This window comes from Idiotropiscis lumnitzeri, chromosome 19 (genome assembly GCF_059441095.1).
Source record: "Idiotropiscis lumnitzeri isolate Australia: NSW breed Sydney's pygmy pipehorse chromosome 19, RoL_Ilum_1.0, whole genome shotgun sequence".
In the NCBI taxonomy this organism is placed as follows: domain Eukaryota; kingdom Metazoa; phylum Chordata; class Actinopteri; order Syngnathiformes; family Syngnathidae; genus Idiotropiscis; species Idiotropiscis lumnitzeri.
This window is the reverse complement of record NC_142409.1, coordinates 9,396,331-9,423,317: the sequence shown is the minus strand read 5'-3', so window position 1 is coordinate 9,423,317 and position 26,987 is coordinate 9,396,331. Positions and strand designations below refer to the sequence as shown.

The following is a 26,987-nucleotide window of genomic DNA, read 5'->3' as shown; positions in this document are numbered from 1 at the left end:
CGATGCAATGCAATCAAACAATGACTAATTTTATCCAAATCTCATTGTGAGGATTTGGTATGTAAATTGAGAAAAATATCTCGAGGCAACCATTAATTTACACACACACATGCAAAGCAATAATTGAATTCAGCCGTGAACTGACTAACAATGTCATTTATTTCGAAAAATTGGATGCATCAGGAATGCTCATTTAAAACTGCAATTAAAGAGGTATATAAAAAAATGAAGGCTACTCTGATGATGGATGGATGAATTTTATTATTTACAGTGAGCAAAATTCAACTCTTGTTTGGGCGCATATTTCAAACTTTTTTTTAAGGAACTCTTAAATTTTAACATGCTTGCGCATCATTTCGTGCTTTGTTCGTTGATCCTCGTAAATGTCGTAATCACCGTATTTTAGTTGCCAAGCAAAATACCGGAGAAAACAAAATAAACAACAAAATAAACCCTCAAGTGGCTGTTCTCACTTTTGACCACAAGGTGGCGGTAACGGCAAAGTAGTTCACGCTCGCGTTCAAAGGTGGACCTTTAACCGGAAATATCGACTCGCCGCTGTCACTGTCCTATTTGGTGGGAGTGAGCCAGCCATTAGCAGCTAATTAATCAATTAGTCATCCGGCTAGTGTGAATTGTGTTTGGCATGTGCATTACTTCGCTGATTACATAGTAATAACGCCGTCTCTATGATGAAGTAGTCCAATTAACTAAGTGTTGTGTCGGTTACACAAACGAGTGGCTCGCTTATTATTGTAAATGTCCCCACATGGTGCGTTTGGGTTCAGTTTTTTTTTTTTCAGGACCACGTTTTGGAACTGTTTTTCGTTCCATATGGGACCCTATAATTAAACAATATTTCCACGACTACCATAAAATAATAAACTCGCACTTATAGTCATAGGAAGCGGGCGAATGTGGCGTTAAAATTTAGGACAAACTTTTCATTTTGGGGGGCGGCGTTCTCGTCGAAACAAACGTTGGACGAGTCGCTATGGAAACATGGGCGTAAACAGACGGCGGCTGTCGTAAAAAGGCTGCTATGGAAAACGAGTCGCGAGATAACCTATTGTGGTTAGATGAGGCGAGTAGTGAGCCGCTACTCGGGTGTGAAGAGCGGAGAGCAAACACGTTTTTTTGCTCCTATAAAGGCACTCATGCTTCGCGGACACATGGACGTCCACGCGCTACACTAATGCTGGTCTCTTATGTGAGGAGGACGTTGGAGGAGCCGGTATACGAAGAGTTAAGATTCGACATCCTAACTGTTTATCTGAGCCGCTAGCAGGCTAGCTGGCTACATGCACGGAGCGCCGCTACTGGGGACGGAGCAGAAGATCGCGTGTAGTGATCCATGGGAACCGAACCCAGTAGAAACTGCCTTTTGTTGTTCATTTTGTTGCCTTGTGGTGGTCCTAATCATCCCACGCCTCAACTTTGAAGAATGACCGAGTGAGAGCCGAGCGTCCGCTGTTATTCTTTTCTGCACTTATCCAGGAAAGAAGGAAAAGTCTCTCAGGTTTGTTGGTTTGGCTTGAACTTGACTTCCATCTTTTTGACTCAGTTCGACTTTTGCATGCATGTTTAACACTTTAAAGTGAATGTATCATTTTTACTTGGCTCCATGTTTTTTTTTCTTTTCCACGAGGCTTCGCGTGACACTTGTGTTGCTTTTTCTCAGATGAAACCAGCCGATAAGATCATTTCTTCTCTTATCAGATGCCCTCATCCTCTCTGAGTGGTGACAAGAAGGGTAATATAACCACCAAAACGGCCGTGTTGGATATTTTGTTGCAAAATAAGTATTTTGAGTCATTTGAAACTCAATTTTGCACATAGTGCAGCATTTGCATATGGAAAAATTGGTATAAATTTGGTAGAATCATCTGGTTTTATTGCATTTGGACACGGGTTGTTTTAAAATGCAGAGCAAATCCTAACAACTGTGTCTCATCCAGCTCAAGAATCAAATAAGGCAAGGTCACATCTTTCCAAAACAGCATTTAAAGGAATAAAAAAAACACTCCACAAATAAAAATTTTACTTATAACATTTTACTCTGACAGTTAGTCACATTCTGGGTCCTGACCTCAAGTGTGGAAACCCCTTCTTGATAAATAACCATTTATAATTTTGACACACACTTGCCGGTGAAATTTACATCCACATGATTAGGATTTGCATGACTCGGGTTGCTTATTTGTTAGAGAAATGTGCCGGAATTCAAAATGAAACAAGACCTTTTTGCATGCAAATGAAACGTCCATGCCACCCGCAGCGATCCTAGTCCCTTGCCCGCATAATGGAACTGAATTTCTAATGAAGATTCTCATTGTTCCCCTCAAATGAGAATATTTGTGGCGACTGTTAGTCAGGACGCAGGGTGGTTGGGGCTGCCTTGTAATTGTAGCCTCAAAGCTCTCCCAGGAAACGCGCGCTTTGGTTTGTGACATCAAGCCCTGAAGCCAAATTAGAAGTGTGTAAAAGTGTGTTAATGAATCAATGAACCGCTGTACTGTATCAACGATTTGTCACCGAGTCAAAAAGATTTCGTAATTACCTGGATCATCTGGCTTGGCTGCGCCATTGACAAAATAACACAGTGGCGACGTGTTGAGTTCTTTTTATTGTTTAACAATTTGCCGTCTTGTTGGAACGCTGGCCTGGGACTAAACAATTCTATTTTAGGGATACCTCCTCATTTTTTTTAACTGCTGTTTGGTTTGCTTGAGCCTTTAAACATCAGCTAAGTCTTTTGAAATCAATCTAAATATGCATGCGGACCTCAAAGAGTGGCGCACATTATAACCCCGAGCTCCTCAAAAACAAATAGATCCCTGGATTAATAATGTCCCTGGGAGAAGAGAAGGGAGGCTGCTGTTAATTGGTGTTGATTTTTGAAAAGACAATGTTCCTCTAGGAGTTTAAAACGCCACTGTTGTTAGGATCCTCTCATTGCCGGCCGCCCGCGCTCTTTCTCCTCCTGTGAGTTTTTTTTTTTTTTTTTTTGTATTTGCAATCAAACATTATTGACTCCCCCAGTCGATAACCTTGGCAACTGGAGCCTCGCGTCGCAATGACAGCCGGGCTGGGAAAGTGGAAGCCTGATCTTTCGGCTGAAGCCGCCAGCAAACGGTGATAAACATTTTTTGTGTGTGGGTTTTCCAGACTTTAGTTCTCTTCTGTATTTTACTCCTTTAATGTATGTTGACACAACTACCCAATAAAAACTTGTTCAGACAACTCAGTTGTCAAATCAAGTTGCAGTATGACCCATTGCAGTATGCATGCCAGTCCACTAGTTGGCGATGTTCATCTTGTCAAACTACAACCTCGTCATAAAGTAAAGCCTCCTAACCTTTGTGCCACATTTCATTAACTTTTGTGGAAATTATTTCGTCAGAGTGAGTTGAGAAAGCACTTGTCCCAACCAATGTCATTAGGATTGGCCAATAGTACTCATGTCAGTACCTAGCACGAAACTGTGGCCCTAAAAGATTTCGTAACATGCATGTCATTTTGCAAAAGTTGCTCAGCCGTCTCTAACCTTTGCTGAAGGTGGGCTAAAAGTTGCATTGAGGCACAATTTCCGATCCATTTTTTTAATGGGGGTCGTCAGTTAAAGACAGATTTCGGGTTCTGTAACTCTGCAAGTTATATCGTGATGTAGTCTATCCCTAACCTACGTACTCTAGCACAATAATAGAGTCATAACTACAGTAAACATTTTGTATGAAAACTTGGAATGAAAATTGAAAACAATTAACAGACAGACTCAGACCTGTTTTCAAAGCGTTGCATTTTAAGGCTCATATAAATTGGCCTCAAGTATATACAGAGGGTCTTCAGCGAAACGAATTTGCGCAATATACTTATTTCTGCAGCTGAGTAAGATTACATCATATTCTAATGTTTTTCAAACAAATGTATAGTGTAAAAATAGCTTTAGGGTAGGTTAGTGATTGATCGTGACGCATTCCAACTGGTAGAAATGATCGTTGCTTTGCCGCCGTAGGAATGGACCTCAGTCGTAAAATGGGGAAATCGCCTTGCTCATTGTTTTTGTTCCAGACTGGTGGCTGATAAATTGAGATGGAAAAATCAACGTGACGCGAATCTGAACAAATTTTCAGTCAACATAATATTTCTGAAAATGAATATTGGCTCCAAATATTGGCTATCGTGCCCGTCTATCTCTACTCTGCAGGTTGCAGTCAAGTAGTGCACTCTTTCTCCTCAACTGCTTTTAAGACTTGATTCATTTTGTATCTCCAAATGTCATGATTTTCTTTTCTATTTTTCTGAAAAAGATACAAACAAGTATTGCAGAAAAACTCCGCCAATTACAGACTTTGCAGATCAATAGCAATTTGACTATCAAATCCATGTCAGTGGGATATCGTAGTGACCCCTATTCTGATTCTTTACATGTGTTTGAGGATGAGAATACGGCTGAGAATTTGACAATTTATGGACTTAAACATGTAATGACTTCATTTCAACTATTGCTATTGTGCCCACATTTGGACTTAAAAGTTCACATCAGGTGCCATAAAGAGAATCGGTTCATCCCATCGCATCCGAGCCCTCTAATATCTTAATCTCAATCCAGTTTTACTCGCCGAACAACGGAGGAGATTATCCCTAGAGGAAATTCCCTATCTTATCTGCTTTATCCTGTCAAACCTCGACGTTGAAGACGAGTTGAAATATTGGAATCTTACAGCGTTATCCGCTGCCCGTTGCAACCTTTGTCATTCCGTTTTAAGTCAACACGGGACCGAGCCATCTCTTTATCGTGTCCCCGTTCTCTCCCAGTAATGAGGCATTTTGCGGCTCTTGGCATCTGCCCCAACTTGAAACTTGCATTTTGCATGCGAGGCTCATTTCCTATGCATGAGGAGTGGGGCGCCCTTTGATTTGCCAGCCTTTCTTTGCCTCTCTTTCGTGCTCACCGGAGAAGCCGGCGAGAAAAAAGTTATCCCCCCCACTTTAGGTAATTTGGTGCTTTTTCTAAACAGGGTTTTCCGCTCGGTATTGTCTATCGCTCCTCCTCCCTTTGAGCGGCGTGCCAAGAGAGACGAGGCGTCGCCAGGGTGGGAGACTCGACTTAGGCTAATTTGACATTGTGGCCTCCATGAGGTTCATCCCCCAACCTTAAATTTCACTCCCCTTTCTATTCTGCTGGGCAACATCTGGTACAGAATACAGAGCGCCTGGCTACCATTTAGAGCTTTACCCCTTGTCAAGAACCCGAGGAGGCAGCCTTGCCAATGGCAACTCCAAAGAATCAAAGCGCTCTGTGTATCACAAGCCGTGATGGCACACTGTAAAGCGCAGTGAGTTAATAGCTTTGCAGGTGTAAAATTCACGAGCAGCAGCGTAGCAGGGTAATTACCAGCGAATAATATCCACATTATGACTTGCCATTTAAAGGCTTGCATTAAGGCTGGATGTTTTGTACTGTTATTATGCGTGTGGCACCAGCTGCAGAGTGGTGGATTTCTCTTGTATTCACGCCGGATTTGCGTTGTCAAGAAAAGGCCACCGAGGGTTTATTTGTGCATGTATTTTGGCCTCCGGTTGCCTCTCGTTAACAGACACAAAAAGTGCTGCACGCGCTTGACACGGTCATTGACATAATCCAGGTAACGCTCTGTAGATAATTGAGGCCTAACACTTGTTCTCTTGAGACGTGAAGACGCTACGTGTTAGCTTGTTAGCCGCCTGGCCGCGCATCTCATTACTCCACCGTGTCCGGGTCTTGTCCAGGGGCTTGTTCAAGCTCTCCGCGGAGGTGAGTGACTTCTCCCCGCTCCCCCTCTTCGCTCCTTCAAACTGCTTTGCTGATCCCAGTTAAATCTTATATCTACTCCCAAGATCCCGGCTGCCACGTCGATGCCCTAACCGCCTGTGTCAGAAGCTAAATGGCTTTTGATTCGATATCTTAAAGCAACGCGATATTCACACCCCCCGCCCTACCCCGTCAAGATATTCATTCCTTGTAGTGAAATGCAAAAGGTATCCTTTTTTGGCCTGTATCGACATTTTATTGTTGGCTGACTTGCTGTTCTGATTTTCTTTCCACCAATTCATCTTCTTTTCCCGATTGAATACGATTATCTCGGAGAAATTGATTTTTTTTTTTTTTTTTTTTTTTTTAACTTTTATTTTCCGAGGACCTGAACAAATTATGGTGTTGGCTTTTTAGCACGGGCAGAGCGGGCACAGCTCCTGAGAGGTTATTCTTTTTATTGTTCATTCATCACGCTGGAGACACTTGGTGGAAGCCAGCGTGATGCTGAGGTGCATTTTTTTATTTATTTTTTGCTTGCTTAGTGTATTGCAGTTTTCGGATTTTATAAATCCTAAAGAATTGCCTTGTACTTTTCCACATCCGACATAACTCACAGTATTGTGCTGCTGACATTGTATACTAAATATGCCCTCAACATTATTCACTCGTAAAGCCCTAAAAGTGGTGATGTTTTTTTATGATTTAATAAATCATTGAATGCCATCCAGATGTGACAGATCACCATTCAGGCTTTCCATCTTGTTTATGGTACATTATATGCTCACCGAGTTTTTACGGCAAGAGCAGACAGACAGCATGCATAAATCTTGTTTCCTCTTTTAAAAAAACAAAAAAACAAAAAAAATCATGCAGTGCAGCTGTCTCGACTTCCCCTTAATTGGATTTGGTCTATTTTTAGCAATATTGGCCAAGATAGGCTCAGACGGCAGTGGGTGCAGTTTCTTATCGGAGGCCCCGTCGCTGCTCCCGTCGCTGCCGCCTCTTACTTGGCCACCTCGAGCTCTCCGTCGCGTGCCCACATCTCGTCTACTCGGCTGGAAGGCCGAACACAAGGAATCAGTCGGCGCACGCCACACTAATCTGCTTGCTCGTTAGCCGCGCCCTGTCTCTAGTCAGCCGTCCTAATAGGCATGTCCTAATGAGCTCTAATTGAAGAATGCTAATTTGCACGGCTGGCCTCATTGTCTTTCTTGAAGCATCTCAAATCTCAAAGCTGTTCAAAAGCTGATTGGGAGTCTAATATGATTTGGTCTTGGATAAACTCTTGTCCCTAATCCCAGATTTTAGTGTCTTTGTTCTATGCTTGATTCTTGACACGGTCCTTTGTGCCAGACTTGGAGAAGTTTTTCCTGATGGCGCTTTTCAAATTATTATTTTTTTTTTGCCTATTGGCTACGAGCGTGAGGAGAACGACAAGGTAATTTTTTTTTTAATTAATTATTTATTTATTTATTTAAATCATGAAGCGTTATTAAAGAAGGCCAACTTTGATCAAAGATTGAACTTTGCTCTCTTCACAATGCAATGAGCGCTCGCTGCATTTCTCAAGGCCGGATCAGGGAAGTGATAGAATTGCATTTTGATTTGCTCTTGAGAGGGAGGCATTTTACTCTTCATTTGATAGCTGGCTTTATATCCCCCAGCATCTCCTTGCTTATATTTATCTGTTTACTGCGAGTGTACATAAAATGATTTTCCTCAAAAGGAAAATGTTCAAAACAGGCACTGGCAGCTTTATTGCGTTGGCCGTGTGCCATCTCATCAATGGACAAAGGTATAGAAAGCTCTGACGTGACCCGGAATGATTAGACTTTCTTTGGTAATTTATTCTCAAAAATGGGGCCTCCTGCGAGGTAGCACACATTACGTAGTCATTTAGTAAGCCGTGAACAAAGTGGATAATTAGTTTTGAATTTCATTTCTATTGTGACCTATTCTGATGATTTTTTTTTTTTATTTGCTTACAGGCTTGCTGGCTGAAGGTTGCCCATAAACAGGAAGCCTGGTTGAACATGACTCACCAGCCACTGCCAGGGATTTCCAACCTCGCCCCAGCTTGTGGCTCGAGATGCCAACCCGATGCACCATGACGGAAAGGCATTAAAGTCAACTCTCTGACAACCATCTGGATACCTCTCCCTCCGCCAAATCCCTCAAGACCGCCCTTTCCCCACTTCGTCCCGTCCCCACCATGCTGCGCTTCCTCCCTCTCAAACTTGGCCGCGTGTACCGCTGTCTGAAGCTCCTGTTTGTGGTGGGGTTGTTTGTCATCTTGCTGATGAACACCCACAATCTGTTTGCCTCGTTCCAAAAGAACGAGCTCACGGACCGACGCTTCATCAACCTCAACAAGTGTCCCGCCTGCTTCGGCACGAGCTGGTGCCGCAAATTCATGAACGGCCAGGTTTCGTTTGAGACGTGGGGGCGCCTGCGTTTCCTCGATATCTTTAACGTCAAGAATGTTTACTTCGCCCAATACGGGGAGCCCAGGGAAGGCACGCGTCGCATCGTTCTGAAGCGGCTCGGCTCCAACCAGGAGCTAGCTGAGATCGATCAAAAGATCTGCAAGAGGGCCACGGGCCGGCCGCGCTGCGATCTTATCCAGGCGATGTACAAAACCGAATTTGCTCGGATCAATGGCGACGTTCGTCTTCTGACTCCCGAGGTGGTAGAGGGCTGGTCCGACCTGGTACACTGCCCATCTCAGCGGCTGCTGGACCGTGTGGTTCGACGGTACGCTGAAACCAAAGACTCTGGCAGCTTTCTACTTAAGAACCTTAAGGACACAGAGAGGATGCAGCTGCTCATGACCTTGGCATTCAACCCGGAACCACTTGTCCTGCAGGTATTGTTCGTTTCCTTGCATTTGGACCTTTGATCTTCATTCCTATCCACCATTGTGGTGCGGCACAGGCCGGTAAAGGGACAGCACTACAGCAGGTTCCTGTTTGGAATAATTTTTTTTTTTTCTTCATTGGTGGTCTGGGAAATAGGCGCTCTACTAAGTACCATTTATCTTTTGAGTAATTCCTCTGTTCCTCCCACTTCTATATGTAGATTTAGGAGGAACTATTGCACCCTCACAGAATTGTTGGCAACGCTCGCAGTCTTCCAGAAGATGGTTTTGAGAGCTATAGCCTCCTGAAAGATGAGAGGTTTTTGCTGGCGGCAATACTGCATATTTAACACCATATGTAGGGCATATTTGAATTATTCACGATTGCATCTGTAAATGGTCCAAGTTGTTTTTAATTTTAATACATGTGTGTGTCCGGTGGGCTGTCGTCATTTGTGGGAGATGGCGCTTGGATGATAGTATTTAAATCACTTGCCTGGGAACTTCCGTTTAGTTTATTTTAGCTTTATAAAAATATATTTTTTTCTTTTTGACATGGACTTTTTGACATATTCTGCTTTAATGCTCAAGGTGTTCATGTGCTGAAAGACAACGGAAGTGTTCGCCGACCAACCGAAGGACTTGACAACAAGTCCTGTCAACGGTGAATCATGTTTCTCAAGTTGTTTTGCTTTTTATTTGCGCTGTTGTGAGACGTCGGTACATGTAGACGAGCAACCCGGCCTTCGTTACGTAGATTGCATACAAGCGGTATCAAGTGGGTCTTTTCAAAATGTTATTGCTCTTATCGCGTGTGATGTACTCGAGATGATGATTCTCAAATCTGTCTGGATCCTGCTTATTGATACCTGATGAGATTTCTAGTGAGCCGTGAGCACCAAGTCGCCTTCTATTTTAATTCGTCACAGCCTCCGCCCAGTTTGTTTACCTTTCATGCTCTTTGATAGCTGGTTTTGTATCCTATCATTCTGGTTGGCAGAAAGGCGACACGAGGTTATAGAAGCATCCCCCTTCACTGCGGCCACTTTCGGCTCCCTCTGTGATTTACAAGCATCTAATCAATTTCAATTTCAATTTCAATCTAAGCATTGACCGTGTCGCGACAGAACAACAATGGTCGCAGCCCATGTAGACATTCAATAACTTTCGGGCTGACCTACAAGTCCTTGCGCCCTTTTTACTCATCACGTCGGACACCTCCAGGCATTCCACAAGACAAAAAGCGAGATCATGCTTTTATGTTCAGTTGATCCATAATGCCTGATTAGCATTGTGTGGTCCCTCGCCCTCTCCTTTCTGTCTCATTTGTTCTATCCGCCTGTGTCGGTCTCCTGTTTTTGTCAGCGTATTAATCTATGCTCCACAAATTCTGGAATATTTCATCACTTTGGCCTCTTGCCATTCTACCCCCCTAGCCAAGGGCTATGTGATTCAGACCCACACCACACCAATTCGTGTTCATAGTATCATCCCATTGCCTTATAATCAGTGCGCTTTGGTGAGATCCTTTGGGTCACTTGGGCATGCCGAAGCAATGTAGCAGATGGTTGGCATTGATAATATACGGTGGAATCTGTCAACCGAAAGGCGTATTCTCATGCTGGGTTGGCATCGCTGGTCAAAAAAACACTAAATGACATTGTGTGCAAGCCCGGGCAGCAGTTGACCATGAAGAATTAATGGGCCTTATAGAGATTGAACATGTATAGCACCTTGATGTCTGTTTTTCTTACGCTCGTGTTTTAAATTTGCCTCGCTGCTATCTTCAGTAAATTTTGCGGAGATGTTCATCCCAAGATTTATCATTTTCAGGTTGACCGTCTTTATTACAACTGATTTCCTGCTGTCATTGTTTGGCAGTGCGTCTCTTTCCTCTGGCTTTATTCACTTGTATAATGCGCGTAACATTTCTACTGTCTGCTCAGTGAGCCGAGCTGTGTCTCTCCATCTCTCTCGGAATGGCTTGTGTTTTTGCTCTTTTGAAGCCACTGGCAGTAAATCGGCCCTGTTTCACTGAGACACCAGACCTCCTTTGTCAGTGGGAAACAATCTGCTGTGCTGTTTTGGCTCAGGCCAACAATGGCCCGTTTCTGTGTGTTGCGCAGTGCATACACAAACACGGCCTCCATTCCTCTGTCACGTGCAAGACCATTTAGCCATGGGGAATAAATATTTTTAGATGACAAAAAATGACCATGGTGAAATAGAAAAGCCTGGTGCAATGTCTTTCTCTTGTTAACTCAGCTAAAAGCAATGCTTTGTCTTGATAAACATCACTGCTTTCAATTGAAAAGATTTGACCTCCACAAGTTAATGATTATCCTGCATCTACACGGAGTTAAGTTTGAATTCAATGAAATGTTTTGGTTTTTGTTTTTTTTTTGCGGCGAGTGTCACCATTAGTCGCTACAACCGTGTAATTACTTAGTTTTAATAAATGCGGATAACCTTGGATAGAAATGCTCACTTGAAAAGAATCATGATTCTAAAACTACAGCTGTGTTATGTTTTTGTCTGTACGTTATTGCACCAGGAAAAAATGATTCTGTCATCCGATGGTGACACAGGTTGCCTATCGATTTGACCGCTTATTCAATAGTGACATCATAGTTAAGTTGACACGAAAATCAAGTCATAAAGAGATGCCCCGGGCTAATTCTGGGGGAATTGATTCAGGCATATGTTAATGAATCGGTCTTCTTTTCCCGCTTGTAATCTACACCGGCCTGCTGAGCTTGCAGTGTTGCCCTCCTTCTCTACAGCGGGATTTGTGAACATGAAAAATTATTTGCGCACTGATGAGCGCCTTTCGAGTTAAGGAACAGGGGCTTAGTGTAATGTACAAATTTACTACGCCCTAATGCTCCTTCTAATTATCCAAGTACAGTTTAGGAAATGCTCTTTAGCAACTGACCGGTTCGGTTGACAAACATTGCTGGGGGCAGGTCAGAGATGGGAATTTGTCAGTTGTTTGATGGCAAGCTAAATTGATTTCTCCTTGGAGCTGTTCATGTTTAAGAAAAAAAAACAAAACACATCGCCACATACAAACGCTGTGCAAAATACGTGTGAAATGAATTGTGGAAATTTTTGAACGCGCAGACAAGTATCTGAGTGGGTACCACACTACAAAGGCGCAGAGCTTGTTGCACTCCCTTTTTAGATAGAACATGCCTTGGGATGTATGCATTTAGAAACGCTGATCTCGTTTCTCTCCCCCACCCTTACTCATAAAGCTTCTTCCTATTTGCCGTTCTTGGCGCTTCTCCTTTGGCTTAATGAGTCACTGATTCATCAGGTGATGCTCGCGTTTGATGGGCTACAGTACATCTGGCCCAATCGGAAATTAGTTTGATTTTACCCGGTCTTCCATTCCAAATCATTAAGCCTTGCGAGTGGGCCAAGAACATGTGACTGCGCTCGCACCCTTTTTGGTCCTCCGCTCCGTTTTGCTCAGTGAAGCTGAGAATAGCAACTGACAGGCTGTGGGTTTCACTCAGCCAGCGGTACTCTCATCTCCTCCAGACTCAAATCTGTGCCCATTTCCCCTCCCTTTCCGTTGCCACCTTCCCAAGAACCACCTCCTCACTTAACACTCAGGCCTCGGCTGACACCGACATGCTCATCAGAACGATCCTGTCGCGTAGCCATCTGTTCCCCCCAGCCCCCTCCCCCACATCTGTCACCAACACCGCATTGCAGGAAAAAAAAAGAGCTTCCCATATTTGATGGATGACCTTTGATGCCTGCTAAGAATTTTGACAGCAGGATCTTAACGTAAATGTGAAAGTAAACACTCAAAGCTCTTTCAACCAACAGTCTGGCTGCATTGCTTGTTATTTTTTAATGAGGTTCTGGATAATCAATCCCAATCGTCACTTTCTTACTTGAAGCCAAACAAAACATTGAAGGTCCAAGGTGAAAACTGAAAGGTGACTCGCCAAAGATCAATTTATGGCAAAACCAGGAGCCAATTCCAATACTTGCCATCGGCAAGAAATATCTCTGCCGTCATGGAAACCCTTTGCAGTAACATTGTGCACATTTTATGGGACACGCCTCATGTGCAAACGCAATCAAAGCCTTATTTTAGTTTTCCGACAATATTTATTTCTTTTCCCGTAATCGCGGATTCACACAATCCTGTGGCGTGTCTGCCTGCCATCCCTTAAAGGCAATTTCAGTGGCTGAGGTCCATCAGTAAATAGTCATTAGTGATTAATATCTTATTTGGTTTCTGGCTCCCGGGGATCGTGACACTCCTTAGCGCATAAGAGTGGAGTTGTTTACGCCGCTTAACCCGGCTTCAAGTGTTCCCAATCCCCCTTTCATTATTCTTCTAGGCCTTTGTGTACAGACTGAATCCTGTTAGGATAGGGAGTTATCCGGGCCCAACTCCCCTCTTTTGGATGCCCTCATTGGACGGCGTCCCTGGTGGAAGGCGGGAGGGCAACGAAAGGTTTGATGGGAGTCGATGTGGTACAAGCCAAGGGCCTTGTGGTGTTGTCTCCCATTTGAATGAGCCTGTCTGCTGGTGTCACCATAATCCTCAACAAACACACGCACACACATGCATGACAGCTGTGTTTGGTGAGGTGTAAATGCTTGTGGTTGAACCCCCTCCGAAGCACCCTGTACCACCCACCATTACCCCCCTCCACTCCCCCAAAACCAAGCTTCCTTCTGTTATGCCTGCTACCCAACCCACTGTTATGTCCACTGGCCTGCTTCCTGAGGAAGCAGAACTTCATCGCCGGAGAGGCAAACCCAATTCGGAGCTCTCCTCACGCCCCCTTAACATGACCGCAACCAATACGGAGAAGTAAAAAGCATCCATTTGCTCTTCCGAAAGCCCTGGAGATTCCAGTGTCGACGTTAGAGTAAGAATGTGCTTTTTAGCACGTCAGCTTTCCCCTTGGTAACTAAATTGTCACTCACTTAAAGAACAAGGCAGTCAGTTCCTGTCAGAGAAAATATGCTCAAATAATGCAGCGTCTTGAAATAACTGCATTCACTCTTACTCACTGGAAGTGCAGCTGCCTTGGGACACTGTAACCTCTCAGTGACTGTTTGGTTCATTAAATTCGCTTAAATACCGACTTGCTAAATGTCTCTATCTGCAGCGATGTTTAGAGGACAGGGTCAGTCGCAACAGTTGACGGTGCTCTGTGGTCCCCCCAAGATAATTGCCTGCTGCTTTGCAACGCGCAACCCTTGATGCCGACCTCAAACGCACAGCCCTCGGAACTGAGTTTCGAGTTCCAGTTGGGTTCCTCCCCCGGTCTGCGTGGGCGGCACAACCACCCAGACTGATTCAACACCGACTGCCTTTGACTTTCTACATTCCTGGGTTTCCCACTAAAGGGGATTTATGAGGTCTGTGCTCAGTGGCTCAGGTTCAGGTCAACACACAGTTATCATTAGAAACCACTAGGTCGGTCTCCTTCTTGCCTTCCCCCATTCTTCATTTCTGTTCTCCACTACACTTTGAACAAAAAACTCAAATGGAGCCCAACCATTTCTGTCTGTGGTCAGAAATTCTGACCGTTTTTTTTCCTCCCTAGAGATAATGCCATATGTGAAATGGGAACATTTGTTTTTTTTTTTTTTTTTTGGTACAAGCTGATGGATCGCAAGCATTTCCTTCCCCATACAGATTTTACAGTTTGCCATTTGTGACATTTTATTTAAAAAGGCCAAAATGACTATAAAAGCAGTCTCTAGTGCAAGAGCCAATAACTAATATTAAAAAGGAAGGATAAGCCGTTTGAAAAATGGATGGATGGATGGATGGATTTCAAGCTCTGTGCTGAAGCTTAGCTAATTGATATGCTTTGATAGGCGCTTTGACGCGTAATGAATAAATAAGGAAGCAGTGTGTGTGTGTGTGGATCACTCTTGGAGGGAGGGGAAAGACTGCATTCATCACAATAGACCAACATTAATTATATGGGCAATATATTTAAAATGTGCAATACGGTCAAATGTAAAGTAGACCAACCGCGCTTGGAATTCTTTTCTAGTTTCAGTCTGTCTTTACAAAACGATTTTTTTCCCTCCTCTTCCCAGGACGGCTGCAAGCGCCACAGTGGGTGACTTTGCTGTCTTTGAACAGCGTCCATAGTAATGAGGCAGGCCGAGTCCATTCGTAATCAAACCACTCTCCACATCCTTTGTCTCTAAGCTCTGACACTTAAAATGTGCAAATACTTTCCTCCAACTTAGTTTGCTGACTAGGAATTTACAGCTTTGAGAAAGCAAAAAAAAAAAAAAAAAAAAAGGCTGCCCTTAAAGGCAGGTATGGTGGATGGAACAAAAAGGGCAATGAGCAAGTTTGGGGGCGGATGCTACCCGGAGAGAAATGTCGAGCTGCATGTGTGTGTTAGAATGGAGCCTTTAATGTGATTCCCTAAAATTCCCTAGTGAGGCGTGAGCGCTTGCTGTGGGCTACCAGACTGGATTTGAGACTTCAAATTGCCCCCAAAATGCCAGAAGGGGCTCACTGCACATCTTCCATATGCACAAGGTGAATAAGAAATGTCTGCCCCTCCTTCCTCCTCCTGACTCCAGCATGGCAGTCCCAGCTTCACAGATGAAACATCTGACGCCGCCTAGAAGATGAGCCTCTATTATAAGCCAGCTGAGTAATAGCTGGAAGTTCTGTTGTTGTCTGACACGAACACGTCTGCCCTCCGCACTTCCTCCGCATTGCCATTTGATCTTTGGGACTCCCCTCCAGAATCCTGTCTTGACTTGCTTTTCTTAAAACGGGGGTTTAGTCAAGGGCAGAAAATGTTGAGAATTTAAACCGCACCCTTAACGACTCCTGTGGCACACTACTAATTTCCACTAAGTAGCCACCATTGCTAAGCTGAAGTCTTCTTTTTTTTTAATTTTTTTATTTTTCTGTATTTATTATAAAGCTTTCATGTATAAACGCAGCTCTGCGCCACAGTATTTGCTCACTTGTGTGTATGTGTGCTCGTTTGATTGGCCAGTGTTCTTGCAGGGTAGCCAAGGCAATATCTTGGGAGTCGCTGATGTTTACTCGGCCCCTGAAAAGAGGTTGTTATCAGCCCTGGTCACGTTGCATTTTCTCATTCATATGCGGCGGGATACAGTTTCACGTCGACACACAAACACGCGCACAAAGAGCCTCTTTCGACGTCCCGCGCGCACGGCCGTGCCCTCCCCCAAGTTGTCCAGTAGAAGGGCACGTCTTTGTCAGCAGATGTCAGGACGCAGGTGTGTGTTCCCTGTGCCGCTCGCTCTATTCGTTTCATCCTCCTCCTCCCGAGGCTGCCCATTTGTCTGTGGCCCCGTTTCATTTCAGCCCGCTCCAATACCACCCCCCACTACCCCCGGGAGGACGCCAGTGTGTCTGTTGTATTAAAGGGAGGGGAGCGGAAAGCGCACACGTCCCCACTCAATGCTGCTGTTGTGCACCGGCGCTACCTTTTACATTAGATTAGGAAGAGCTGGGCTTAGAAGTCACTGTGAGGTCACCTGCAATAAGAACACACTTGTGTGTGTGTGTGTGGGGGTGGGGGTGTTTGTGTTTGTATTTGGCAGCCTTGTTCATTGCGTTTCTAACAATACTTCAGCTCGCGGTGGGCAATCGTTGCAGGCTATTTGAGCATTTTTGTACTCCCTTCAACATGTTAAAGGGTTTTTCCACACCGTGCATGAGTTGGCGGACTCCCTTGACAAACGTTTGACAAACGATTGGCAACTCTTGACTGCTGTCATATGCCAATCAGCAGAATTTATGGTGACGGCTGCAAAAGTGATCTCGCACTGGCTAGATTTTCCCACCGTTGAGCTTGTTTGGGAGGTTTTGTTGCGTTTACACGTGCCCCCTCTCTTGCGTTGAGCTTTCGGCACTGGTCAAAGCACACTTCCAAAAAGCTTGATTTGTCTCAACCGTAGTTTTTGCTGATTTGAAGTGATGAACGTGCTTTATGAATTATTAATGTAATTAATAAGAACATACACGGCATAAGGAGACATGCTCAGTTAAGACTGTCTTCCATTTATTTATTTTTTTCATTTTATACTAAGTGTCCTTTTAAGTGGTTTGCATAAAAAACATTTACTGTATGACTTTACTGCTGCGTTAGCGAGAGGCTACAGCATATTCCGACGTGGCTATGAATTCGGAGGCCTGACGTAAATCGAGGACCGCATGCGGCGACTCAACGCACTCTCCATGGTAAATCAGAGGCGTGACAGCATAACCGCAAATTACTTACTTGTGCTTCTCAGGTGGAGCTTATCTTAGCCAGACATTGCTCTCCAAAGTGTGCATTCATGCAGCTGATGCAGGTTGTCCCATTACGTTAATTAAATGTGGAGCGTTGAGAGTGACCCTCTCTCTTATATATCTGATACGATGTTAAAAAGCTGAATCATCAGTACTGTACCCATAGGACACAGCGCTGCGAAAAGCAGCGTAAAAACGGCCTAGTGCAAGCCCTTAAGTCATTCACGTTGACTTTCCATCGCCCATGCAGTGCGATTTTTGCTATTTGAAAACCGCAGTTAGAAAAATGTTCCGCGCATGCCCAGCTCTAGCAGATTGTCAACCACTGCCAGGGACAGAATTTGGCATTTGACAAAAAGCCATTCAAAGTTGCAGCAATCTGTCGTAACCAGTATTGCGCTTTCAGCATATTTAAAATAAGATTACATCACCGGGAGAGACAAATGGTCAAATTTGCCACCTGTGTGCTCCATACGCTCACGCAGAAAACTTCCCAATTCTGCTCAGAGATGGCACCGTAGTGTATCCAGCTCATTTTGTTCCCCAATATCCCCTCACCGCCTCATTGCAGACGGTAATGGCTTCTTCAGAGTAACCGTTTAAAGAGCGCTGAGGGAGAATGATTGGTGGGACACGCGGCGTATTTATCAAGCTTGGCAATAGGAAGTTGAGTCTTTCATGTACGCCACTCGGTAGTCCTCGCCTTCAGCCCGATTGCTTTTCAGAAGTAAATATAGGCAGCTCATTGAAAACGGCACCCACATACGAGTGGTGAAGACCTCGGTAATTGACGTCGCACACTGAGAGCCGTCAGAGTGTTGAATGAGCAGCATCTACGTTAAGAACAGGAGATGCGAGCCCCGACAGACATGAAGGCCTTCTCATAACAGACACTGACAGTAAGTCTGAAAGTAGCCTCAGGGTAATCATCCTTTTCCATCCCCCCCACCGCCCGCCATACATCCCCCAAGCTTCTGACGCTCTAGTTTTGCACTCGTTCAGGCTGCAACCTGACAACAAAAGAAAGAGGGGCGATAGTGTTTAGCGAGCAGGTCTATGCTGGTTTACTCTCTTCCTCGGTTTGGCTTCCTCCATTCTTGTCTCATCTTCCCGACCTGGTGCCAGGGGCTTTGAGTTGGGAGGATTTTTTTTTTCTTTTTTTTGTGCAAAGCTGTTTTAGCCATCACATTGGACATGCTAAGTTTTGTCAACATGGCCAAGAGCTGCTTAGAGTTGCATCAACATGGAGCAATCCAAGGTTTGAATTTGGGTCAAAGGAAGCAGGCCTTAATAGGGATGTACCACCTAATAATCCGGCATCAATCTAATCTTTCTATACCCTCTTTGTATGTTTAGAAAGCCATTTTAGATATTTAGCCTCTTTGGTGTTTAATCCTGGAATTTCTAGATTGTCATTTTTTTTTAACAAAGCATTGCACACTTCGGCTTGCACGAAAATATCTTGCTTTTCCACATTCCACTTGGCTGTCAATTTTCCGACTGCAGAAAGTTGTTGAGGGAGGCTATTAATCCAAAAGTGAGCGCAGAATTGGGGATGAGTCCTTGCCAAGAGAGAGGATGACAGGTCCAAGCGGAGTGACAGGCTGCTTGAAGCCCATTGTGCTTCCTGGACACAAGTTTTGTCTGTGCCCCAATTGATTAGGTTACCTCTGGGAAATGATTCAGCCGAGCCGAGGCTGCACGGCTTGCGACGTGTCCCTGCTCTCCCCTTGTGGTCTTGATCTATTTTGGTAGCACTAATCAGAACAAAATACCGACGTAGGGTGTACATTTACACCACTAAAACCAACATCTTTTTTTTTTTTTTTTTTTGTCAGAAGTATAACATCAATGTTTGCCTAGGATATGCATCCATATTAATTTTTTTTTTTTTTTGTCCATCCAATAGTATTTTGGGCATGGCTTCCGTGGGGATGTTTTTGGCTTGTCGCCTTATGTTCTTCAGCACTAACTGGGCTAATGCTTTTGTCTTCAGTTCACTTGGCAAATTAAAGCTTAGTCAATGCTGGAAGAGTGGTTAGCACTGCCGTCTCACTGCAACAAGGTCGCCCTTTCGATTCCGATTTGAAGCATAAAAGTTTGTGTGTAAAGTTTTTCTGCTCTCTCTGTGCCTGTGTAGATTTTTTTTTTTTGTCATAGAGCGGCTTCTGTTTAAGATGTCAACCAACCCACTGGAGTGTTTTTTTTTTTTTTTTGGTCATATACCCTTACATGCATTAACTTCTCTAAGCTGTCAGTGTGCAGCCATCCGTGTGAATAACCATATACGTTTAAATAATTTGTATTTCATCAATATTTAATGTGAGCTTGCCATGCCTATGTAAAACCTCGGTTGCAGGCACCGAATGCCGACCGAGCGTCACGTTACCTCGAGTGACTGTGCGACACGGCGGTCAGGAGTAGTTCACACCTTGCCAGCGGTGACGTGCCGTGTTCCCTGACATTTCACCAACGCTATCGGCTTTCAGGACTCGGAAACACGAGTTCTCTTCCCTCCTCTCTGTCACTTTATGCGGCGGCCGCCTTACCAAAAACAGCAGCCTTTGTGGTATTCGTTACATAGGAAGTTGCGGCCGGTTGTTAAGCCTCCCATCCGGTACATTATACACCCGGACAATGTGCTAACTTTATTGCAAAAGGACCATTTAACAGTTTGTTCCTGAAATCTTGGATAAACCCAACATGTTCGTGCTGTTTTTTTTCTTCTCATTTCTTGAAAACTAGAGCCTCACTTAAAGCCTCAACTGCTTTGAAATTGTAATAGCGTTTTAATGACAAGGCAGTGTTTTCGGCACGGCATGTGTTGCCGCTAATGGAGAATAGTTTCAGCGCAACAGCTATTTATAACGTCCTTGTAAATACTTTTGCATAAACATCTTTGTTGTGATAACCGTAGATCAGGGCTCCACACTAACTTTATTTTTATTTTTCACAGAACACAGTGGCCCCCCCCCGTGATGAAATATTAGGGGTGCATTACAAAGTGACTTGTGAAGTAAAGGTTCACATTTCCACTCATTTTCACTTTATTACTGATAAATTACTGGAAAAAAAAGTGATTTTTTTTTTAATGCATTTGTATTGGTCACATGCAGAACTAGATTAAAAAAAAATGTTCTTAGTGATGGAATTGTTACTGTAACTTTTCCACCGACTGAATTTTGTGCTTTTTGCACATGATGCATACTTTGCCAGTTCTCTTTCAGTCCGTTAGGTTAACGCTCAATGAAATTGTGTGGGGAAGCCTCACCCTTCTGGCAGTATTTCCCTGTAATTATTTATCACACTCACCCTGCAGGAGACGTTGACGTCTTGTTCGCCTGCCCAAGCTGCATTAGCGCAGTTAAGCAACAAGCAACATCACGCAGGGGTTGAAATCAGCACACAATGACCACCTAAACCTTCAGCTGCCGCAAATAACCTATCAGTTTTTTGGAATCGCAGGCAGCGGATATCAGCTCGTTGCTTCAGGGCTTCAACGCAAGCTGGCTCGTTTTCTATTAGATTTAATCCTCTGTAGCTAGCGCTGGCTCTGTTTCATGCACTCCTTTTGGCAGATTTTCAAATCTTGTGCTTACACTGCCGTATCAAATGTTACCCAAGGCTGCACGGCAACTCTGCGTTTGATGTCCGGGATTATTCCCTTTCTCTCTTTGTAAGAGGAAAACCAGTTTATATTGCAAGTTAAACAAGTGCTTTCCGACAATGAGGAAGTTAGCACGCGTGGCAATTTGGCTTCACTGTTTGCCAGGCATACCTGCAACTCACTTCCTTATATTTAAATCATCCGCCTTCAACTTAGGTTTGTTCTCTCCTGTGATGTTTGTGGTCCCCAGAGCTTTCCATCAGACGAAGGCTGGCCTTTCGCCAAGTACCTTGGGGCGTGCGGGCGCGTGGTGGCCGTCAATTACGTGGGTGAAGAGCTGTGGAGCCACTACAACGCGCCATGGGAGAAGCGCGTGGACCTGGCGAGGCAGCTGATGGACATCGCTGAGCAGCTGACCAACAACGACTTCGAGTTTGCCCTCTACCTGCTCGACGTCAGCTTCGACAACTTTGCCGTCGGCCCCCGCGACGGAAAGGTCATCGTCGTCGACGCCGAGAACGTTCTCGTGGCTGACAAGCGACTCATCAAGCAGAGTGAGTCTCATCATTACCTAAACACCTTCTGGCCGTCTATTCCTGATTTCTTGCTGTGATTGTGTTTGCTGTATCCAAGCATTAACAATTTATGCTAATGTGGCGAAACTGTCAGTTAACCAAAACTAATAATAATCAACTGTGGTTCTGGTCTTAAAAAAAAAAAAAACGCTAATCAATAGAGCACCGACAAAAGCCTGCATGCCATGTAAAACACCGCACTCGATTGTGTATGCGACCTATCAAGTGTCGATTTTGGAGGCCGAAGCTGTTCTGGAAAGTCTCCAGGGAGGGGCTTTTGCGTCGTCCAAACCTCCTTTTCTAAGAATATCCTCCCTCATCCAGCATGCGGTCCTTCTGCCCTTAACATGCTCATTCCCATCAAAGGAAAGATGGTCCCGATAACGAGCTGCCTTCCTCCACCCCCCCATCTTCTTGAAATAAACCTCATAACAAGGACGGAGCTATACATCACACGTACTGCATGACAGATCCTACCCCTTGGTCCTCCTGCTTCACAGAAAGGAAGGACCACCCAGTCACTTCTTTTTGCTTTGTCCCTTTCTCCAGAAATCCTATTAATGTGATGGACTGTTGTGTCGCGAGATGCTCAGGCTCCACCGAGCGCTCCCCGTGACAGATATGAAGGGTTGTCAGGGTTTTGCGTATGTGTTAGAGAGAGCGTGTGAACTTGTATTATATATGCTTTTACAGATTAAAAAAAAGGATTCCTGTGACGAATTGGTCCCGATGATCAATTCGAACCCCGTTAACGCACCATCGCCCCGGTTGTTAGTGTGTTTGCTCCCTTTTTTATAGCCGAGAGCCGAAAGTTCCATATGTTGTCACGCTGTGTCGCTTTACTCGCCTGAAAACGCAATTCTGACTCTTGACACTCTGTGTCTGGCAGATCCTGAGCAGCTTGACAAGTCAAGCTGCTTGCCAGCGCGTCAAGCAAGTTTATGGGGCCTCCGTCGTGTCGGTTTCGCGAGCGCGCCGAGTGTCGCGGCTCAGCGTGGTGGAAGCGCCAATGACAACGGCAGTAATCGGTATTACAAGGTCATTGGCGCACGCCGGGCGGTCGTCGCTGAACACACAAGCAAACGGTCCAATGTCGAACAATTAGTGCTTGAGACCCAAAGTATCTGATAATTGAATGTCATCAGATTAGAGCGAGGCCGATTGATTTGCGAGTCAAACGTGCGTTGGATGGAGCATGTTTTACACCGTCAATTACGGCAATGGAGGCCGTTCCTTGTCATCGAGGCCAACAAAAACTGACTTCAAAGGATATTGAGGAACTTGGGGTGCATCCACACTAATTGCGCCAGTCCAAAAAGCTTTTTTTTTTTTTTCTGTCAGGCTTCTCGTAAGTACAAGAGCGTTCTTATTTATGTATTTGACATATTCTATGGATGAAGTGCTTTTAATATTAATGGATCGTCACATCACATCACATCACACTTGGTTTTGTAGCCGTAATGAAAAACACAAAAAAAGGGACAAAGCATCTGAGACGGAACAAAAGTTACTAAAAGGAGGAGCTGTCCTTGTCTCGTTGGGGAGCAACAGCTAGTCCCTCAAACACGGAGCGTTGCAACTCAACCTGCTTGACTTTCCCTCACCTTCTGACCGTGGGGTGTTTTTATTTATTTTTTTACCCATTGACCTGACGCCCTCAGATCGAACAGTTTAGCCTCTGTAGAGTCCTTGTTTTCAACTCATTAATATTAGATTAGAATTCAAGACACTTTTTTTTTTTAGACAGACGAAGAGACGACAATAAATAAGATTGTCGGTGAGCAGACATTGACGTGATCTTGTGTAACGCACTCATGGTGCTTGTGAATCGTTATAAAATACAGCCCCTAATAACCGGAAGGGAGTATTTTGTACCTTTTCCCAGGACCATTAAGGTACAAACGTTCCTGCTGTTGTAAATGTCAAGGGTGCCCAAACAGTAACTTTTTGAAGTTCGCACCCCCGTGACAAGGAGTGCTCGTAGAGGAACAGCGATTACGTCCTCGCGAAACAACAGAGACGACGTGACCTTCCATGCACACGTCTCGTGTTCTCCAGTCCATTTGGACGGAAAATGATCTCCGTTTTTGGAGCTGCACGTTTTGTCACACTCGCCCGCAATCTAGGGCCAACAAAAGAAAGTGATGAGCTTCTTTTGCGTTCCGCCAAAACCTTTTTACTATTTCTTTTTGCTTAGCTCAGCTTTATCCTTGAGAAGAACCTCTTCGTCTTCTTTTTATGAAGTCCGTCCTTCGGCTTTTAAGTGTGTGTGTTAGTGTGGCCGAGCGGAATGGTACGTTTTCTCGATGCCGTCTGTCAATCAGTGGCGAGGAGCAGTGCGGAAACATTAATTGCTGTCACCTCGTCGCAGTGCTTGAGCGCACATTTGTATCTCGCCGCGTGTGTGTCAGTCACACTCGCGTGTAAGGAGATCTATCTTAATCAACCTCACTGATTGATGTTGATGCACCCCCTCCTGTATTGGGGAAGGGGGGGGGGGGTTACACACACGTGGACTCATTTCCATGCAGGGCAGCGCTTGATGGTTTGATTGAGTTGCTGTGATGAGCCGGAGGAGAAGTACATTAACACAGAAGCCCCCCGAGTAAGTTTTTGCATCCTCTGGTGGGTTTACCAATCAACCCCCCTCCCGCCGCCCTTTCTTCATCATTCCTGCTTCTTTTCTCGCATCCCTCCTGCCGCACACCATGCACTCTCCTCTTCAGAGAAAAGTGGTAAGAAAATGAGCCTCCGAAAGAATTTTTATTTGCTTGATAAATCTGGAGAATTGCGCATTTGTGCCAAATGAAAAGGTTAGATGGGTTGTTTGGCCGTGTGGGATGAAATATAGTTCCCGGTTTTGTCTCTTTGGAGTCTGAAAAGCCTTGCGCCTTGGCCCCATCAGCTCCATTTTATTTTTTTCATCCTCGATTTTGATGGATGCTTTCTGGTAGAACAGTTAATTGCATTTGTGTACAGCAGTCTTTTTACTAATTGTGCCAAAGGAATTTGACAGAATTTTCTGAGCCGGTTACATTTAAATATGGCAGCAAGTTTGCCATGACATTTCACCTTAAGACATGCCGCACAATACAATCTCACTCTAAACGCAGTATAGATGATAGCGAGACACCCTTTCTACCCAATATGAATAATCGCAGTAGGTATCAAAAATTGTTGGCAGGATACAAAATCACCTGCTCTTTGGTGGAAGTAAATTGGGATTACGTTGTCATAGCAACTCATCTTTGTCCTCCCATGCAGACAAGCCGGAAAATTACGACGTGTGGTACGAGAGCCGCTTTGAGGAGTGCGACCGTGAGGCCTGCCTGTCATTCTCCAAGGACTCTCTGTGCTCTCGGGTCACCGTGGACCACAACTACTACGCCGTGTGCCAGAACCTGCTATCTCGCTATGCCACGTGGCGGGGCACCACCGGGGGCCTCCTCCACGATCCGCCCGCCCACATCGCCAAAGACGGCCAGCTGGAGGCCCTGCTGGATGAGTGCACCAAGCCCAAGAAGCGCTACGGCCGCTTCCAGGCAGCGAAGGAACTGCGCGAGTATCTCACGCGGCTGTCGGCCGCCTCCTCGCCCGCCAGGTAATTGACGGAGTTGGCGTCAGCCCGGCGCTCTGAAAGACTGGATCCCGAGCCCCTGAGAAGCTCCAAACACTTGAGATCCTTGATGTCATTAGCTCCCCTTTGCACTGGAGCAGGACGGCGTCCCGAATTCCTGCGATAGGAAGACCCTTCAGTTTTATTGACTGACTGACTTTGCTGCTGCCGGCGAAGAGGAGTCTGCCACTAACGAGATTCCGCCGGGAACCAGGATGCAGAGGGCAGGATAGGAATCAGGAGCAACCTTCTCGGATTGTTGCGTCATCTTAAAAGGAAAGGGGGGGCGGGCTCTGAGCGACACTTTGCTCGCAGGCTAATGCAACATGTGCGACCAAGCGGCGCTGACCCCAATCCCCCCCCCCACCACCATCACCACGTGAACACACGCATCCCTCGTCTTGCCGCCTCATTTCATCAGCGCGTTTCATGACAACATTAAATCGAACACCTATGAAAGTTTGCCTGCGGGATCTATCCTTTTTTTATCCCACTTTTCTTTCATGGCTAGATTTAAATGGATGGGTGCATTTACATTTTTGCTGCACCACTGATCTTGATTTTAATTTTTTTTTTTTCCTCTCAGTAGCATGCTGCAGAGAATGCAGAGGTAGCGTGAATCTCCTGTTGTCAGGTGGAACTGAGGGAAGCAGCCCTCTGTGGATGAGTCTGAATATGTCTGCTGCTCCAATCAGTCGCATCGTTTTCAGGGTCTCTCATTTTTGTGGCAATCATCTTTTTCTCCTTGACCACCTTTTGTTAATAGGAACCTGCGAGAAAAACAGATCCCCACATAGGAAAGGAAAGGTGATAACTGCACAGTCCTGTGACGATAAAGCCGATGTACCAAAGAGGCTGAGGGGTAAAATAGAAAACGCAAAGTGGTGGGTGCTTTCCTTAAACGTGTTCCTCCACCAAAATTGCAATCTCACACTCATTAACAATTTTCTATTGATAATTTTGAATTTTTTTGCTATTTCCGCAAATAGTGGCCGTGAATACGGAACACTGAATCTTTTTTGTGACTTGTGAACTTTCATTTTCAATCTCAATTACTCTCTGCACACATTTTCAGCAATTATCTTGAAAATATTTGTCATCATCAACGCCACTATTTGCGGAAGCACTAAGTTTTTTTTTTTTTGTTTGTTTTTTTTTTTGCATTCGTCGTCCTTCTCTGTCAGCAAAAAAGCTCTCGGGAAGCTGCCCTGTACTTTTCATTTCTCATCCCTCTCATGAATGAGCCGTGCCAGCGGAGTGTCGCGTCAACTTTCTGTATGACATCACCCGTGATAATTTTAGAAAAGCAATACAAAAAGGGGTGGGGGGTGGTAAAAAAAACAAAAAACAAACATAAGAATAGTTTGGCTCCTGGCTTTTTGAACATGCCTCTTTGTTGTGTCCGATCCGTTTCCCTTCGTCCCCTTCGAAGTGACTTCCCCGCCCCGCTCGATGAGTTTGTACGTGCGTGACTAACTGTCCACTTTTGTACTGTCCGTTTCCTTTGGAGTATTATTATATCAGCCTTGTCTGATTGTTCCTGTGCCTTTCATTCAAAAGTTGTACTTGCAACTTTTAGTGGGTTTAATTATTGAAATAAAAGAAGATATATATATCTATATATCTATATATAGAAATGTACACTTGTTTGCGCTCTTTTTGATTCTTTCTTGAGTGTTATTTTATTATTTCCACAGTCCTGTAGGAGATTTTTGGCCGCACTTCACTCTAAAATTGGATCCACTGAGTCCAACGTTGGCCGGTTTCCTTCCTCCTCCTCCTCCTGTTTTGATCTTTCACATCTTTGGGCTCCTTTGGGCCGAGATCCTCTTGTTGTCTACAATCAAGACTGTTTTTAAGCCAGGCGGCGTGGAGTGTTTTAATAGCGACTTGGAGATCCTGTGTATGTTTATTTTTTTTTTCAAAGAGTAAACCCAAAGGGTATACAGTGGATATAAAAAGTATACACACCCCTGTAAGACATGCTAGGTTTTTGTGATATTCAAAGAATCCATTCATGCAAAATATTTGGATTCCCTCCACGGTGGCGGGATTATAAAAAAAAATAAAAATAAAAAAAAAGCCTACTAGGAAATCTGAAATCATTTGGGGTTGATCATTGGACCTTAAAGTGGTGGCAAGTAAGTGCTGACTCTCATTTAACATGAAATAGAATTTTAATTGGAACACGGACAGCAACAATCCCCACTTATACGAGGGTGTGAATACTTATGCAACCTCATTCTCAGTT

General features: G+C 44.6%; 1 protein-coding gene across 2 annotated transcripts; it reads left to right on the top strand.

Annotated features, from left to right (window-relative positions):
* Positions 1-786: 786 nt before the first annotated feature.
* Positions 787-26,377, top strand: dipk2ab (divergent protein kinase domain 2Ab). 2 transcript variants are annotated; one of them, XM_088283379.1, is made up of 5 exons: positions 787-1,519; positions 1,682-1,753; positions 7,786-8,663; positions 20,796-21,099; positions 24,385-26,377. In XM_088283379.1, exons 3-5 carry the CDS (start codon positions 8,010-8,012, stop codon positions 24,723-24,725), a joined length of 1,299 nt encoding a protein of 432 aa, XP_088139505.1. In that variant the 5' UTR covers positions 787-1,519; positions 1,682-1,753; positions 7,786-8,009; the 3' UTR covers positions 24,726-26,377. The 2 variants fall into 2 exon arrangements, with proteins under 2 accessions (XP_088139505.1, XP_088139504.1); XM_088283378.1 differs by lacking the exon at positions 1,682-1,753.
* Positions 26,378-26,987: the final 610 nt, after the last annotated feature.